General features: G+C 33.2%; 1 protein-coding gene across 7 annotated transcripts; it reads left to right on the top strand.

Annotated features, from left to right (window-relative positions):
- Positions 1-325: 325 nt before the first annotated feature.
- Positions 326-14,058, top strand: LOC110620049 (2-methoxy-6-polyprenyl-1,4-benzoquinol methylase, mitochondrial). 7 transcript variants are annotated; one of them, XM_021763612.2, is made up of 10 exons: positions 326-608; positions 2,396-2,498; positions 3,568-3,666; positions 4,542-4,668; positions 4,765-4,826; positions 6,674-6,832; positions 6,930-7,074; positions 10,252-10,323; positions 12,272-12,380; positions 13,293-13,771. In XM_021763612.2, the coding sequence occupies exons 3-10, from the start codon at positions 3,573-3,575 to the stop codon at positions 13,398-13,400; spliced, it is 876 nt and encodes a 291-aa protein (XP_021619304.1). In that variant the 5' UTR covers positions 326-608; positions 2,396-2,498; positions 3,568-3,572; the 3' UTR covers positions 13,401-13,771. The 7 variants fall into 7 exon arrangements, with proteins under 7 accessions (XP_021619304.1, XP_021619305.1, XP_021619306.1 ...); XM_021763613.2 differs by lacking the exons at positions 2,396-2,498; positions 13,293-13,771 and adding an exon at positions 13,778-14,058; XM_021763614.2 differs by lacking the exon at positions 2,396-2,498 and having other exon boundaries at positions 13,297-13,771.
- The last annotated feature ends 4,565 nt before the right edge of the window (positions 14,059-18,623 follow it).

Here is an 18,623-nt window from a genome sequence, read left to right as displayed (position 1 = left end):
AATTTTTAAACTTTTTTAAATTTAATTATAAATTTTATCAATATGTTAAAATAACATAAAAATAATATGTCAATTGATATGATAATTTTATTAATTTTTAATAATAAAAATAATGATAATGTGTATTTGATATAAAATACAAGGTTGGTATTTAATTGGTAATAAAATTAATATTTTTGTAATGGTTGTTTTTATCACTCTTTTGAAAATACATAACATTTCATACCCATAAAATTAATAAATACTTAAATTAAAAAATTAAAAAATTAAAAATATAAACAATTCTAGTATAAAATAATTGGCCATTTTAGAATATTTTAGTTTATTCAATTTTTTCTACGTCTAAACCGAATACTGCTCTCCCTCCCCTGCTAACACATCACAAGCAACACTTTCACACATTTACATTCGCGCACAGCCGCCGCCCCGCCCCACTTCACTGGGCTTACGTCCATCGTGACGCCGCTGCTGCTCTCAATCGTTCCGCTGCTTCTTCTCCTCTGTCCTGCTCAAGCACTTCACTGCTGCTCTCTCTCGATACTGTCCTCCTTGCCGCTGTCGTCCTCCTTCAATCGCCGCTGCTTCTATCTTCTAAAGTCACGACGCAGGTATATTTTCTTACTAGTTTTCTGTGGCAAGTTTCTATTGACGAGATTTGCGTGGAGGAGTTTTCTTTGTTCATTTGGTTTTGTGTTGGTAGGTAGGTTTCATTTGAATGCTGCTTTGGATTTGTGTGGGTTTGAATTTTCGGTATGAGTGGATTGCTCTTTGAGTGGGTTTATGTTGCTTTGAATATGTTGGGACTTGAACTATGGTTGTGGAGTTCAATTGCTTTGGATATGTAGGTTTCATTTGAATTGATTGTTTGAAATTGTGTGGGTTTTTGTTGTTTTTTGGGTGGGTATCTGTTGGTGAAGTGCTGAGATTTGATTTAAGGATATGAGATGCTGAGATAAGAAGTAAGGATATGGAATGCTGTGATTTGATTTGGTATTTGAATATGAAATTTGGTATTTTGGTATTGAGATTAAAAATGTATATATGGATGAACCCCTCTTTGAATGGGATTATGTTGCTTTGAATGTGTTGCTATTTGAACAATCGTTATGGATTTCAATTGCTTTGAATATGCTCTTCAATGATGATAGAATCAATGAATTTTTACATGCTTTTTATACTATAAATTTGGGATTTTTATCTTTTGATTTTTATTTTGTTTATTTGGTAATATTCTAATGCTTTTTAATATATGTTTTTTGAAAGTACAATATTCTAATGTTTGTTAACATTTTTAAAGGCTGAACGAAACCATGACCATCTTACCTTGTTTGGTTGTTTGTTTTATTTAAAGTATGTTCATGTCTTTGAGCTTCTTTTTATTGCAATTATATTTATGTTCAATAACTGTTATTATGTTGATTAATTTATATGGATTATGTGTTTGTTTCAATTTTAACTTTATTTATATTTTATTTATGATTTATTTCATTTACTTGATTATTTTAAACTTTAGAATTTTCATATTTTAAACAATTTGGGGTTGTGGTATTTTACCCATGAATCTATTATGTGGTTAATGTTTCAATAAAATTAGTTAAAGCTGATTGGATTCGGGCGGGTTTGGGTAGTATGCAGGTAATGTTAAACGGATGTGGGATGGATACAGGTAGTGAAAGTTAATTTCTAAATGGGTTTAGGCACTACATATGTAAATGGGTTTCGGGTTGGGTATCCTAAATTCCATGGGTACCGTATCCGGTACCATTCCTTATCATAGGTTCAACTCCATTTTGTACTGAATTATATTGCAGCGTGATTGTTCCAGTTCAATACATGCAGGTGGTGGTAAATGTTTCTGATTAGGGGCAGTGGTCAGAAAGAACTTAATGTCAATTTCAATAATTCACCATTTGACTATTAAAAATCTGGATATGGTTTTTGAATCCTACCACTGAAGAGGAATCTATCATGTCTGTAAGGTAGCAAATTGTTGCATTTGGATAACTAGTTTTAAAGAGGGCTCTACATAGCATTTGCTTGAATAATAGTTAGCTGTAGAAATCTGCCTCGCGACTGTAAAAACCCTTGTGATAGAACCCTCTCATTGCTTGAGCTTAGCTTGCATCAACTTCTACTTTTCTAATAGTTGCTCCTTGGTCAAGGACTCGTCAAGTTGCATGTCTTCCAAGTTTCTTCCTCGATTGGGAATTTGCTATGCCCTAGTTTTTGAGTTGCCATTGACTTGGATTGAGGTCACTGGCGACCACTACAATGGGATCTGATGCCATGATAGTCAAAGAAAAACAAAACAACAATCACAAATTTATTTTCCTGTGAGATTTTGTGAAAAAAGTTTCCACATATGATGCCAATGATGCTGTCTGCTCCTCCGCAGGTATAAGCATCGAGGTTTGGATCTGCAAGATAAGATAATATTGTGTGGTTGGTTATGGGCAACCTCTTAAGTCGATAAGGGGAATCTCTGTACAAAGATCAAGGTAATAGAATAGAATAACGTACCTGAAGGTATCCTGTTTTTTGAATCCTTTTAGGACTATGATTTCTTAAGAAATCCATCTCAGTCCTGGACTAGTAGAGGTGGACTGAGATCCTTTATGGACACGTAATTCAAGTAGGATTTGATATCTTAGTGGTTGTTGGATTCCATGTTCCTCAAGAATCGTCCTAAATACTCGAAACTTGTCTAGTCCAGACTTGTTAATGTTTGATGTTCTTGTCTGAACCCTTATAGCTGTTTAGTTCCAGTATGTTGGTTCGGTAATGAAGACAGGATGTGTTGAGATTGGGATATGCAATCTGGTTTTAGTTACTAGATCCTAACCTTTAGGTCTTCTTCCGCTGTTAATTTGATATTGGATTTATCAATTATATATATATTTTTAAATTTTTAGCAACACATGTAATTTATTAATGTAATATTATAAAATTAAAAAATATATATAAATAAAATAAATTACAAATTTGCGTAATGATTAAAAACAACTAAAAAAAAGTTACTAAAACTCCCTTCTCTAAGCTCGACTGCTAGTGCTCAAGTCCCTGTTCTCCCTTCTCATTGCTGGGTCAACTAAACTTCCCTCGCCACAGACACCGAAGAACAGATTTAATCGCCCCTCAACCTAGCATCTCAAGCTCATCCTTCTCGCTGCATCATGGTGCTTTTTTGTACTTCTCCCTTTTTATTTTCAATGGTCTATTTCTTTTAGCGAGAATTGGTTGATAATACAATTTAGGGCATGAAGTTCTCCGTCAACAGAAATATAAATTTATTAATTTTAGTTTTTCCATGGCAGTGCCATGTTCTTGTTTTCAGATAGTGCCTAAAGTGTTCCAATTGTCAAATTGAATCTTTGATAATAGATTTCCCTGTTTCAACTTCTTTTTAAATGTTTAATAAAATGGTACTTTAACTTTCTGATACTTTGTATTTTGTAAGGTATTAATTGAACTTCTTAATTTTTGTTTTTGGAGTTTTGAGGCTGTACCCATTATAACTTTGTGCAATCTGAAATTTATTTGACCTTTTTGTTGGATTCTTATTTGCAGCAACTATGGCACTGAGATTGGTGAGCAGGAAGTTGGGTAGCAGATTTTTCTCTATCCCTTCTTCCTCTTCTCAACTGCATTCACATGCCACAAGTTTTGGTAGGTTTTCAGAGCTGATTTATACCTATTTCTGATCGTTTCCCACAAGAGTTATTAGGATAACTAAAGTCAAGTTTTGAAGTTGTGAACATAAGTTCATTTAGAATGTACATGGGAGAAGAGGCTTTCCATAGAGAGTGGTATTTCACAAAAAAATATTTACATGATTCCTCCAATGGTTTTGTAGAAATATAGAGTATGGTAATATGATGATCATTGCATAGCTGCAGTCTACAAACATGAGGATGCATACATTACACTAGTACCTGGGTGGAAAATTTCAGCTAACTAGATGTAACTTTTATTGGGTTGAGGCTAACAGAAAATAAGCCTTTTTTTATTGCAAGCTTTTTATTAGGATAATTAAATTCAAATTTTTAGTTTTTATGGCTGTGTTCACATGTTCATTTGGAATACATGCTTAGGCTTCATTTCAACATAAGTGTTGAAAGGATATCTCCGGAAACTCTTTAAACAATACCAGAGTTATGGTTGCATTTTTGCTGGGATAATGATTGATTGGCAGTTGTGATCAGATACAAACATGACATGCATGGCATTATATTATAAACTGGGGGTTGAAGATTAACTATGTAGATATAACTTTTAGTGGGTTGAGAATATAGAGAAAATAACCTTTTTTTACATGGAAGCTAATGTTAATAAGTGAACAATGCGTGTTGAAAAGCAAATGAAATGCATACGCCTGATGCCCTAGTGCTGATGTTTTTTGTTACTAGAATGAAGATATCCATGTTGCTCTTATCACTTTTTATTTGCAAGATATGCCATTGCTTGTTCATTTAATTTTGATCTAAAGCACCTCATTTTCTATTGAAAAGTTTCTTATTAATACTTTACTGGTTCACTTTCAGGATTTAAAGAAGTAAAGGAAGAAGATAAAAGTCAATTGGTCAGTAACGTCTTCAGTAATGTTGCCTCCAATTATGATCTTATGAATGATCTGATGAGTGGTGGATTGCATAGATTATGGAAGGACAGGTCAGATGCTATGAATGTACTCTATGATTGTTTAAATCTCTAAGGGCCCACAACACCTTGCCTTCTTGTTGACATGGCCTTTCTACATCATTTCAGATTGGTCTCCAAACTAAACCCATTCCCTCAAATGAAACATCTTGATGTGGCTGGTGGGACAGGTAGGCTACCCTGATTTATTGTATTTGTTCTCAACAAGCTATAAACTCAGTGACAAGAACTATGAAGAAAAGACAACTTGAAAATATGGAGGATGATTTTTTTCCCTTAGAATAAAATGTACTTTTATAAACTAGAAAGGAGGTTGTTGAATATTTTGTCAGCTATTGAAAAAGTCGACTCTTTGGAAGCTGTTAAATTTTTTCAGGTATTGAAAAAGTTGACTCGTTGGCAACTCTTTATCCCTGTTTTGCAGCTGTTTATGTTCACCTTAAGTTTCTTGTATTTCACTTTATTTTAAGAGTTGTTCTTAAAGCAGTGCTGTGGAATTTTTCACTCAAACAGACTGTTCTGAGTTCTGACATACGTGGAGGAAAAAGAGACCTATACTATATGGCATACTTCTATCTTGCATGTTTGGATCATTTTGTACCAGCAAGGAAGGCAGAATAGGTCCTAACATTGTCACATCCTTCTTATGGATGGTTTGTTACAATTAGTTAGCATAATTATAAGGATCTACTCATCTATATTCGTATTTAGTTTGCTTAATTGTATAGGCATACTTGTATATAAATATGTACTCCTTTTCCACTATGGGAAAATACTGATACAATCACTACACCATTTATGTAGGTTATTCATTTGTATATATACATGCACAAACACACATGCACAACAAAGCCTTGAAGAATTAATATGCGGTCTTATTATTAGGTTGGGTGTTTGAGTTTAGTAATGGTGGGTGTTTCAATGTAGATCTTTTATCTGTTCAAATGATTTGTGGAAGTTATCCATAGGTCTTACATTTGGTCCACCAATATTTTGAGTTCCATTATGTAATTTCAAATAACTTTGAAGGTCAAATTATTCCTTGCTTGAGTGTTGCTTGCATGCATGTGTGCTAGTGTGCTTGTATTTGCATATGAAATCTTTTTTGTAAGATCAATTCTTCTAGATATTATGAAAGATTTGAGCTCTCATTGTGATTGATTATGCAATAACAATCCTAGTATGATGTTGACAAAACCTTGGATGTTGTATGAAACTAAAAAATTTCCTTCTGACTTTAGCTACTTTTAATTGAAACCAATCTGATTTTTGTCATTTAAACCTTGTTGAAATCATACATTTGAAATACAATGCATCTGATAATCAAACATAGCATAGGAGTCTTTCGTCTCACTAAGATAGTTGAGGGTTTGAATTTAAAGATTTGATATTGGAGTTCAAAAAACAGATCTATAATACATGGGCTTTCTTTGTTTGGCTAAATGTATGAATTCACAATTGTGGATGAAGATGTGTTTGTAGTGCATTGTAATTACCTTTTCAAAATGTGTAATTTCTTATATACTATATAAATTTTATTGGAACCTTTTATTTCCTGTGTATTTCCCTTATTACAAGTCTATATAATTCAAAAATTAAAATCTTAATACAAATATTTGGATTTCAACTTTCCCGTCCAAATGCTACTTTTCAAACGAGAGAGAGAGCGAGCGGGGGATGTATAACTAAAAGTTACAGTTTGGCCCCCAAATTTTTATATTTTGTCTTATTAAATCAATTTTCAAATTCAAACTGAGCAGGTGCCAATCTTAAACATGCATTACCTTTGTTTTGCCCTCAGCTTCCGGCCTTTCTATATTGTGCAAATACCTTCTAACTACCTTTTCTACTGTTGCTTGACTCAGTCGGGAAATTTATTCAACTTCAGTATGCTGTCCTACATGTGAAAACCTTTTAATGAAGGAAAAAAAATTATGTTGATCTGGTTTCAACTATTATTTCTGATGGTTTTGCATGGGATTTCTGTGGTGATCGAGTTTAGAACACTTATTTGCAGGGGATGTTGCTTTCAGGATCCTAGAAACTGTTAAAAGTATCAAATATAGAGCAATTCAAGATCCTCTGGATGATCATTTACTAGAAGAAACTCAGATCTATGTATGTGACATAAACCCAAACATGTTAAATGTTGGCAAAAAGCGGGCTATAGAGAGAGGTAACATCATGGAGGAGCTAATTAGTTCAAGTAAATCAATTTTGTGTACAATTAAAATTTTTCCTTTATTTTTTTAACCTTATCTCCACACTTATAGGTTATGGAGAAGACAAATCCCTTGTATGGGTGGAGGGAGATGCTGAAGCATTGGGTTTTCAAGATCAATCGATGGATGGTTACACAATAGCATTTGGAATTAGGAACGTTACACATATAGAGAAAGTTCTTTCTGAAGCATATAGGTATGCTTATAACTCCTTGGCTTGTTGTCTTTCACATCCAACTTTTTAGGTAACCTTTTTGATGTAAATATAAGGTGAATGATCATCTCATTAACAAGGAAGTATTTAATGCAAATGGTATCTTTCCCTTCCCTTCTTGTTCATGTGGATTTCGCACTCACATTTCATGTCCGTCTTATGTGGATGTGAAATGGAGGAGTATTTGTATTAGATTGTTTTACCTTCATTCCATTGCTAAAATTGGACCATTGGAATGATAATGTTAACACTATACAGGGGATATCGGTTTGGAACATTAGGCATTTCCTTTTTGTCCTTGAGCACCAACCTTTTACGAAATGTGATGCATTTTATTTTATTTTTTTTGTGGCAAATGAAAACATGCGGAACATTGGCAACAATAAGTTGCTTACATATTACAACAATATTATTCTTGTTAGAAAAAAATATCAATGTTTAATAAGGAGGGATTGAATCCATTGGTACATTGTGATTGGTCTTATTCTCAGAACTTTATCAACCAAGCCAAATCATGTGTAAAGTTTATAGACCTTGACCTCAACCTAGCTTAGCAAAAAAGATTAGCCTTGATTCATCAGGGTTATCATAACATGATTAAGAAAAAAACATAATATTAATATTTGATTTTTTTGTGAGCTGAGCAGTAGGTAAATATAATCCTAACCTGCCTCACCTTGGAAGCAGTTGGGTTATCCTAGGGACAAAAACCTTCCAGTTATTGTTATGGATAATGGATAGACCAAATCCATAATAAATATATTATATTTATGCATTAATTTCTTTTTAGATTTCCTTCATCTTATCCTAGTAGTTTTTTTTATCTAATGATTGCTTGTATTATATTTCTTCTACTACAATTAGAAATATTATGATTGTATGAAATTCCACAATATAAGGGTTTCTTTATTCAATAAACAAGCAGATTAATTATAAATATATTAGATTTAAGACTCTTTCCCATTGAGTCTTAGGTGTTAAGAGTTTCCTCTAATGAGCTTCTTTCATGTTTTGTGACGCGATCTATGACTCGAGATTATAATAACTTGGTACTAAGCTGGTCATCATGGGTTATTGAGCAAATTTAGAAGAAAAGCTTAATTCTTTTATGCAATGATTCAATGTATGTTTCAATGTCTTAGCTTGGCAAATTCCTGAGCTAGTTTGAACCTTCAATAGGGGGCATACCAGATTCAAGATAGATCGACTAGCAACCAATAAAATTTTGGTCAATTAGCTAATGAGAGAATAGAAGTACTTGTGGTGCCTTGAAATGCCAAACTCGAATTTTCTTGTGTGATGACATAGATGATCATTATTATATATTTTGGGATGTACAAGATGGAGGCAGTAGATCATGCTTTAAAAGAATATGATTTAGTTTCAAGTGAAATCCAAATACACTCATAATGGTCATTGGCACGCATGAAAGAGTGTTGGTAAAGAGTTGTTGCCTTTGAACCAAGCACTTGGGTTCAGGAAGCATTAGTCAATTGGCAAGGCTATTTTGAATTTTAATCCACATGAGAATCTATTAATCATTTCTAGGCTGCATATTCTACCTTTGCGCTTGAGGATAAGCTCTTTTTTCAGAGGGAAGTGATGTTATGGATAACAGATAAACCAAATTCATAACAAATAGATTATATTTATCTAGTAGTTTCTTATTAGATTTCCATTATCTTATTCTCGCAGTTTTTTATCTAATGATTGCTTGTATTAGATTTCTACCTTAATTGAAGTACTATGATTATATGAAACTCTACTATATGAGGGGCTTCTCTTTATTTAATGAAACAACCATATGAATTATAAATACATTGAGATTTAAGACTCTCTCTCATTAACAAGTTTGAGGTGTTAAGACCTCATGATAAAGCTCCTTCATATCAATCGTCCTACGATGCAATTTGTGACTAGGGATCAAAACTGTCAGGCTTGGCTCTTTTGCAAACTGATCTAGCAGGTCCTTAGGCTGATACTAGCGGCTGCAATTGAAATGCGAGGTAAGAAAATATGTTGTGTCATATGCCTAAGGATCATTGCATCAGGATAGTGTATAATTGGGTACAAAGAAACACATTTTAATCGAAATGATGTTTTTACTGGGCACAAAAGATGTAGAATCCTTATACTTTTGAATGTTTTTCAATATTTAGTAATTTAACAAATTAAATTGCTTTCTTCGGAAAAAAAAAAAAGGAATTGAAATGTGAAGCATGGTTTTAAGAAACGCACATAACGGCCATTAAGTAATCGGTTTGGGGGGGCCATTACCTGTTATCCCATTATGCAACGATCGCCCTAAGTTGCAGGTGCAATGGCCATTATGGCCGTTATCGACCGTGAAGTAACTATAACAATTGTTACCAATTATTGAATTCTTTTATATCCTTCCTTTTCTGCCCCTATTCTCAATTTTATCAGTTTTCACACTTTTCAGTAGCTTCAAAGGCAATATTTTTCAAGTTTTCTCTTCCCCTTCTCTTTCAAATTTCTACATTCTCTGCATATTGCTCATATAAGTTTAGATCCATCATAAATTACAGCATTTCCAAGCTTATTTCTCCTAAAAAGTTAGTTAAATTTTCTGTATTTTAGTTTTTAGTTGATGTTTTTTCCCCTTCTTTTAAATTTTTGTGGATTAAAATATTAGTTTTGAATTAAAATTGTACTTTGAGGTATTGGTTTACTCAATCTATAAAGATGACGTCGTTGCAGCCAACGAGATAATCTAGTGAAGACAAATAAATTTATGATTTAGGCCTTGATCTATTTTGGGACCTTATAAAGTCTCTTCTAGTCATTTGGTTGTGTTTATTTATTTATATATTTGTTTTTAAGTTAAATTAACAGTCGGTCAAATATTTCTGTTGTTGGGATTGAGGATACATTAGTAATGCTTGGAGCTGTTTGAAATGGATGAGTGGAAATGGTTTGGGTCCTTGATTATTTATATTCTGAGTTTTATTAGGAGTCCTACACGGTTGAGCAGTCAAATAAAAGAGGGGCTCTTATTCTTATTTACAAGTTATGGATTAGAAATCCAATGTCCAAGTCCTCATAGGACTAAGAGTTATGCAAGTAATGTTATTCTAGATCATAAATTTATCATTTGTTGAGTATTATCAAGCAAGCTTTTATGTTTTTGCTTATTAGGGTATTAAAAAGAGGAGGAAGATTCCTTTGCCTTGAACTTAGTCATGTGGAAGTTCCTGTGTTTAAAGACATGTAAGTATCTTTATCACTAGTCTAATTTATAAATCTTTCACCGTTTAAAAAACTGAACTTGCTCAGAGTAGTTTTCCTTTGAACCACTTGTCTTTTTATATTAAAATCATTACTGTGTTACATGTGCTTCGACCAGCATTTTCTTCCTCGATGAGAACACTTGAAGATTTGTTTGGGTGCAAGTCGGGGAACAAACTGATTGTTGAAGGAAATCGAAATCATTAACATCATGCATGTAATTAGCTAACGAGCTGCTGACAGCATAAATCACATTCTGAATTTTTAATTTTATTATTTTATTTGAGACTTCATAATTGGTAGAAATTGTATCTATGGATAGGAAACAAGCCAGGGGCATGTGTTTATACTAACTTGGTGCTGAAATTGGTTATGCCAAATGACAAGACAAGCTGAATAGGATTCTTACCTGAAGAGCCTCTGTATGCAAATCTACAACATTTCAATGTTGAAAAATACAACCTAGCCCCTGAACTTGTATCCAAAGCTTAATTGAGCCCTTTAACTTCCTTTTTTTTTTTCCAATTTTTTCCCAGTATTTAAGCCCAAGTTTAAAGGAACATTTACAACAGGAGCAAAATATGAATTAAGTCCTACTCAAATCCTAAATCAGCTAAATAATAAATCTAACACAATAAGAAGGCTGAACACACGAGAACCCTAATCTATACCCAGATAATAGAGGATGTTGACCTAAAATAAGGTGAAGATGAAAAAGAAGCCTCCATGATCTGATACCTTCAATGGGCATCTTCAATGCCTAGACCTGATATCATTGATTTGCCTCCTTGATTCCTTGTTCTGAATTCAAGATATCCTTGAAGAACAATGGCTGTGGACATCTTCATCACTTGAAGATCTTGATAGATTTAGGTTTAAAATAGCAAAAAGCCCACAAAGGGGTTTAAAGATCTTCAATTCTACAGAAAAAAAAGTTTGTTCTAAGATTAGATAAAGATAACCTAAATCAAAGCAAAGCGAAAGAGAGTAAAGGAAAGGTAAGTTCGATCCACAATTATGGTTGTCCACAATTAGTGGCTGCTGTTGGAATATTCAAGGAAGATTTTAAACTAGTTTAAATTGATATATCAAAGTACATCGCTTAAGCAAAATGCTAATTTTCTGGGTTTCTTTTTTAATTTTGCTTTTCTGTTTTTTTTCTTTTCAAATTTGAGTTTAAATGGTTTGGAAATTTTTAAAATTATTTTGTTTATCTATAGGTCCTACAAAGTTACTTTACTAATTTGTTAAGTGTGTTAGATAACTCTGTTAAAACACTTTTGCTTATTTCCTGATAATTGAACTTTAAGGGTCTAGTTGGAGCCACAAAAGAAAGTTAAATGGGCTCATTTGAGCCTTGGTATAAGTTCAAGGGCTAGGATGTACCTTATCCAAAGTTTCGGTGGAATAATTTATGCCTACTCAGTTTGTGCAGTCATGTCAGCATCCCATTTAGTGCTAGCTCTGTAGTCTCATCATATGATTCCTAGACCCCGACATGATTGCTATCAATTATTAAGTCTGGATTACAATTGATAGCATTTTTAAAAATCAGATGCAATTAAATTTTATGATTTACAGGATAATTAATCCTCAGCTAATTATTGATGTTATATCCAATATTAGGAACTGTTGTGTGAGAAGTGAGAAGTTAGCGACATGAACAAGAACTTGAAATCATCTGTGTTCTCACTAATTTGATAGGCCTATAATTGCTTTAAAGATTTTTTTTTTTTTTTTTTGAATCTGATCCAGTTGCTTGGCTTGAAGCTTTGAGTTTTTGAACTTGGTTATCTTTTTAATTCCTTCTTTGTGCAGATACTGACATGCAATTGCCCAGCTGTCTTACTGAAACTTGTCATCCTCTGTTTCAAAATTTTCTCAAATTATTTTTTGCAGACGTTCTTTAATCTTGCTCCAACTCTTGCAGATATGACTACTATTCATTCTCAATCATTCCAGCCCTAGGAGAGCTGGTTGCCGGTGATCGGGAATCTTATCAGTACTTAGTTGAGAGTATACGTCGTTTTCCACCTCAGGTCATGATTTAGTCCTAATTCCTTTTCAAATTTCTGTCAATTGAGTTGATGCTGCTTTGCAGCTAAATTTGGATTAATGCATTTTATTTTATTTGTTGGTGTCTTATAGCATAGCTTGGTTTATGATTACTTTGTTTCCACTTTAACCGTTTTAGCCATGGAATCATAATTTTATTTTTTCAAGGAGGTGACTTGCAGAGTGAGGTTAATTTTGTTGGAAAGAATCTTTCTTATTCATCTCAATAAAAATTCATAGCATGTGTCATAACATCTGCATGTGTCATAACATCTGGTGTATTTTGAGTACACATGCCATAACATAGTCCAAAGAATTCAGAGTTGGAGATTTTATTATTTGTTCTTCAAATAAAAGAATTATCCCCTCTCAAAATCATACTAAGGTCCTGTTTGACAATACTAGTTTTAGTAGATTTTAGCTTTTCTAGTAGTCCTTGGCTAAAAGTTAAGGAAGGTGGCTTTTCGTCAAAATACTGAACACTGCCTAAGATTTGCCGAAAAAGATTTAAGCCTCAACTGAATCTTATTATTTGAGACCATATGTAATAAACCAAGGAGTTTTGTTTTTTGTTTTTTTTTTTTTTTGGGTGGGGTGTCACGGGCTCACATTTTTCCACTCATTTTGGACCGTGTGGCATTTGATTTGAACATAGCCAAGTCAGCCTTAAGAATTACCCGATGACTTGAGGACATGAATACCTTGATTAGTCAAGGTTATATAAGCGAACAACGAAACCCACAGATAACATTCAATCAGAAATCTCACGGTAGATACAAGAGGTAAAAACTGAATATGAGAATTTATGAACAAACTACTTATTTTATTTCAAGAGCAAAATGATAATTATGCATTATTATCAATACAATCGTTATAATAATTCACCTCCCTTGTAGACAGGGGGACGGTCTACAAGGAATGAAGACACAACTCAGGATCTCCATAGGCCTACGGTAGCCGACTGGCCCAGCTCCTGTTGGTGGCCGACTAGTCACTTCTCTTAAAGAGTCTTAGGAACAACTTGATTTGTTGCAGGAGGAGATATCAATATGTTTCGGATGACACACCCCCCTAAATGAATAATTTAAAGGGAATTACAGATGCCTTTAGCTTACTTCTATTTTACACTAATTTATCTAAATATTATTTTTTGAAAACTCTATTAATGGAAAATTACAATATGGTTCTTGAGATTCTAGGACTTAACGGGGGAGGGGGAGAGAGAGAGGATGTGATGATTAGGAGAGAGAGAGGATGTGATGATTATAGTTGTTGCTATATCAATTGCACAAGCTAGGGAATAATGACTGGGGTAATTAGAACCAACTACTTGTTTATATTTTTTTTTTTTCTGATGTATATATGTTATTAATGAATGCAGGAGAAGTTTGCTTCAATGATGGCAGAAGCAGGGTTTCAGAAAGTTGAGTATGAAAATCTTGTTGGGGGAGTGGTAGCCATTCATTCAGGGTTGAAGTTTTGAAGTTCTTGGAAAGCGATGGAGCTTTTTTCAATTCATATTCTTGTCAATGGATCTTTTGTCCATGTTTTTGTGGGCATTGAATTTTGTCATGCTTTATTTAAATTTTAGCTTGGCATTCTGATTCTCATGTTAAGATTAATAATATCAATATCATAGAAATATACCTGCTTCTTTTTTCACTTTTGATCTAGACCGTCAATCAACTCCATTGATTTTTAATTATTTAATAGTAAACTAATAAAATTACTATACTAAATAAAAATATCTTATAGTTTGAGTTAAAAAAGAAAATATAGTAAATTCTATTTTGCGGGAAAAGAAAGGGATGGTGGAAACATGGAGAAAATTATAATTTAGTCTTTATTGTTTAATAAAATTAATTATTTAATTTCTTTATTTTTAAGGTATATAATTAATTTTTATTTTTCTCAAACCATTGATTATTTATTTATTTTTTAAATTTATTTTAGTCAGTAATTTTTCAAATTATTTCACGGATAAATGAAATAAATGAAAAGATTAATTAATTTTTTTAATATAATGGTGTAATTTACGTTGCTAATCTTCTTTCTAAATTTAATGGATCGTCAAAATCATTAATGTAAATTATTAATTGACATAATTGTTATTGAAATTAAAAATTTTATAAAAATTCAATCAATTTAAAAAAAAATAATTTTTTAACTTAAAAAATATTTTAAAAAATATAACCATTGTATTTAAATCTTGAAAATTTTGAATTATTTTATTTATCTCTAAAATTTGTTAAATCTTACAAGGAAATCACAAAAATATATGCATTTTTTAAATTAAAATTATAAGCTAAATTTCCCTTATAATTTCAGCTCCAACCTGAAAACGGAATGGAGTTGTAAATTTTGGTTCCTATTACTAGCCGTCGACAATTACCCGGGCAATTCTCTCTCTCTCTCTCCTTTTTTTTTTTTTTTCATTTTTTTTTTCTGGAAAGCAATAGATTTTATACATAACATTTGTGTAACTTAATCACGCTTCATAGAAACAGCCATCAGCCACACAAATCTTAAATTAATTTACATACACCCATCTTTTGCTTCCAAACAATTTCCTTCTGGATCTTCTGCAATCTATACTCCTAAATTACTGTGTTTCATTTTGTTGTTTTCTATAAAATGTAAAAGCAAACCCTTATAAGGCACACGGATTTACCAATCTTACATCTTCCAACTCTGTTGTTATTAGTGGTGAAAGGTCCTACTGTTGAAGCAATCATATTTTTACACAATCATGTTTGACGTGGAACTCTATAGCACAAGCCTTAATCCCATATGATATGGATCCACTAGGGCAAATTTTTAACAATTGTGTGGAGCAAACTTATGTCATTCAAATAGATCAAAAAGGAGTTCAAAATCATATTCATATGATCCATATGTATTTTGGGCGTGCTTCAACTCATATGAGGTAGATTTAGTGCAACACTTGCAATCATAGACTTAGGGAGCCTAATAAAACCTATGGGATAAAACTATGCAAAAGGAAATATAAAGTGAAGATCAAGAAAGTCTTTTGTGAAGATTCAACTTTGTTATGATGGGCTTGTATTCTGGCCAAATTTTATCCTTTAAGTTTTAGAGTGTTGGGCCATATTTTGGGTTTATGTTTTAATACTTATGTGTTTGATGTGTTATTTTAGTGTGTAATTGGGCTTAGGTCTTGTGTGTGGCTCGGCCAGCCCGAAAAAAGTGTCTTAGGGTTTTATTTTCTCTCCTTACTATATAAGGATAAGAAACACTTGTAAGAGGCAGCTTTGAATCTAAATTTTCAGAATTCTTTTCATGTCATTGGCGTGTATTGCTTTGAGTTAGAGTAAGGATTTACTTTCATCAATTGCACCAAGAATCTTGGCTAACTTATCAACTATTTGTTGTGGAGTTTGTCGAATTCTTATCTAAATTCTTCAACAATTGGTGTTTCAGCTTCTCTAAGTGTAGGGTGCCATAGGAGGTGGGTTTATCAAATCTTTGGATTTCATATTTACTTGTGCGTGTGGGTTTGAGACTTGTGGTATAGGGTTCCACGTCAGTTGGTATTAGAGCCAAAGTGAGGTAAATTCTGATTTATCTTAGGATTTAGGATTTTTGAGTTTTCCTTTTCTTCCTTATTGATTTCGGCGAAATTTTGTGTATCCATAACTGTACCTTCTTAATTATTAATCATCACGAAAAAAAATCGAAATCCATAAAAAAAATAAATTAAAAATTAAAAATCGCTTGTGCCTTCTTTATCTTAATCTGGCCGAAATTGTGATATACTTCCTTTTGCATCTATATATCCTTACCTATCTCAATTGATGGCTGTAATTTATGGAATCAATTTTGAATTTTAAATTTTGAATTGGGTTGAATCCAAATTAGAAGGCAAAAGAAATTCTGTCTATTTCCTAAAGTGCACATTTAAGGCAATTGCATCTAAATTGATTTGATGTCAAATCCTTCTTTTAACACCAGAATTTTCATCCATGATGCTGAACTGAGTGAAATCTATTTTTTTTTTCTAATTCTATTTGTGGAGTTTTGATACTTGCCTTTTTGGGTAAATTTAAATACATCCATATTTAATTTGCGTTGAAGTGAATTAAATTCAAACTTTTGTCCAGGTTCATTTTTATTTGAATTCTAAGTTTTTTTTGTTGGTTTTAGCTTGCTTTTACTTTCTTGACATTGCTGGAGTATTGTTTGCTTGTATTTATACTCTAGGTGATATTTTTCAAGAAGCACAAAGCCTAGTTCTTGTGTTACTTTCCAAATTGTCAGTGTCTTCTTTCTAGTTTTTGTGCGCTTCCTTCTTTCTTTAGGTTTTCTTCTTTGTTTCATTGAACGCACCTTGTGGTTGGATGGTTGACCTTAATTTTTGAAGTGCAATTGAAGAATCAACAAAAGAGTGGTAAGAGTGCAAACACTTGAGTGCTTTTATTTCTAACACCATATTTACTAGTTCTCTTTGTTCTTTATTGATTTAAGGCAAGATGAGCAAATATAAAAATGTGATGGATCGTGATGATGAAAGTGAATGGGACATCGCTAGCGATTATAAGTTCTTTAAAAAGTCAGTTAGTGGTGAGTTTAGAAGGTTTTATAAGACTTTTGAGAGGTTGACTGAAACTATGGAGAGTTTGAATGTCTCATAAGCTTCCACTTCTATAAGATTACCTCAAAGAACTCTTAATTGCAATAATGACTGTGATGATTCAGATGTGTTTGTTGATAATGTGTTGCTTGCTGAACATGGTGAAATGTTTATTGCTAGGCGTGCTTTGAATATGCAGGTTAAGGAAGAAAGCCTAGAACAACGGGAAAACATATTTCACACTAGATGTTTGGTTAATGTAAAAGTGTGCACTCTCATTATTGATGGAGATAGTTGCATAAATATGGCTAGTGTGTATATGATGGAGAAATTGGGCTTGGCTTTTATTAAACATCTTCAGCCATACAGATTGCAATGGTTGAACGATTATGGTGAGGTTAGGGTTACACGCCAGGTTGGAAGAAATAACAAACATTCCTTTATCTTTGCATTTGGTTGGAAATTCTCTTTTTATCACAACAGTAATAACCTCACCTACACTTACTTTTTCTCTCTCAACAAACTTCCTTCTATTGGTACACAGTTCTTTTAGAAATTTTGCGTACCTAGGAATCTGTTTCACAGTATCTAACAGAGGTATGTTGATTTCCACTTTCCTAAAGGTCTCAAGGATCTCCTTTTCTTCTTTTTCCTTTTATGTCCTTTCAAATCTTTTTGGGAAAGGAGGTGGAATTTTGAAACTTACCTGTTGATTTGCATTTGGCTGTTGAATCGGTTTGGCTTGCTCTTTTGACTTGGAGAGGTGGTGCGTTGGAAGGTTTTCTGAAACACCTTATTCTTGCGCCCTTGGCTTTTCTTCATCAGATTTAGCATCATGGAGCTCTTTCCCACTTCTTAATGTGATAGCACTCACATTCTATCTAGGATTAGTTTCAGTTTGGGAAGGTAGCTTACCTTGGGATTCAGACTTGCTCATAGGTTTGGCCATCTGTCCCACTTGTTGTTGGAGAGTTTGCACAGAGTTTGCCAAAGTCTCTATCATCTTCTCAAGGTGCTGGTTGGAACTTAAAGGTACTGGTTGAGCTTGATTTCTTTGATAGTTCTGATAGTTGTTAGCCTTCCATAGCTGAAATTGGGGTGGTCTCTCCAACCTGGATTGTAGTGTTAGAATAGGGATTATGTCTCACCTGGCTATTGTATCCTCCAATGGCATTCACTTGCTGGCTATCTTCTTGAAGTGTATGACATTGATCAGTTGGGTGTCCTACATATGCACAAATCCCACATGGCTGAGGTGGTGGTTGAGGTGTCTGAGCCTGTTGAGTTCGACCTATGACAAAAATTTTCATAACAGAGGTCAGTTCAGAAATTTGAGAGGAAAGAGTAGATGTACTTACCTCATTTGCTTCTCTCTGCAGTTGCTTTTCTTCTCCATATTGCCTAGATGAGGCTGCAAGTGTTGAGATCAACTCTCTCATCTCCCTAGGTGTCTTATCTGCAATGGAACCTCCACATGCCACATCAATAAATCTCCTTTCAGATGGTAGCAAACCTCCATAGAAGAATTCTATGAGTGACTTGTCTGAGATAACATGTTGAGGACAACCTATACACAATCTTTTGAACATTTCCCAATAGTCATATAAATCCTCACATTGTTTTTGCCTAATGCTAC

This window comes from Manihot esculenta, chromosome 14 (assembly GCF_001659605.2).
Source record: "Manihot esculenta cultivar AM560-2 chromosome 14, M.esculenta_v8, whole genome shotgun sequence".
NCBI lineage: Eukaryota > Viridiplantae > Streptophyta > Magnoliopsida > Malpighiales > Euphorbiaceae > Manihot > Manihot esculenta.
This window is presented reverse-complemented; position numbering and strand designations above follow the sequence as displayed.

What these genes read in the sequence shown, in the direction of transcription:
- LOC110620049 (XM_021763611.2), top strand. Translation starts at nt 3,573, where the DNA reads ATGGCACTGAGATTGGTGAGCAGGAAGTTGGGTAGCAGATTTTTCTCT. An exon ending in AAAGCGGGCTATAGAGAGAG is followed by an intron (nt 6,833 to 6,929) that starts GTAACATCATGG and finishes CCACACTTATAG; the next exon opens with GTTATGGAGAAGACAAATCC. An exon ending in TACGTCGTTTTCCACCTCAG is followed by an intron (nt 12,381 to 13,292) that starts GTCATGATTTAG and finishes CCTCCCTTGTAG; the next exon opens with ACAGGGGGACGGTCTACAAG.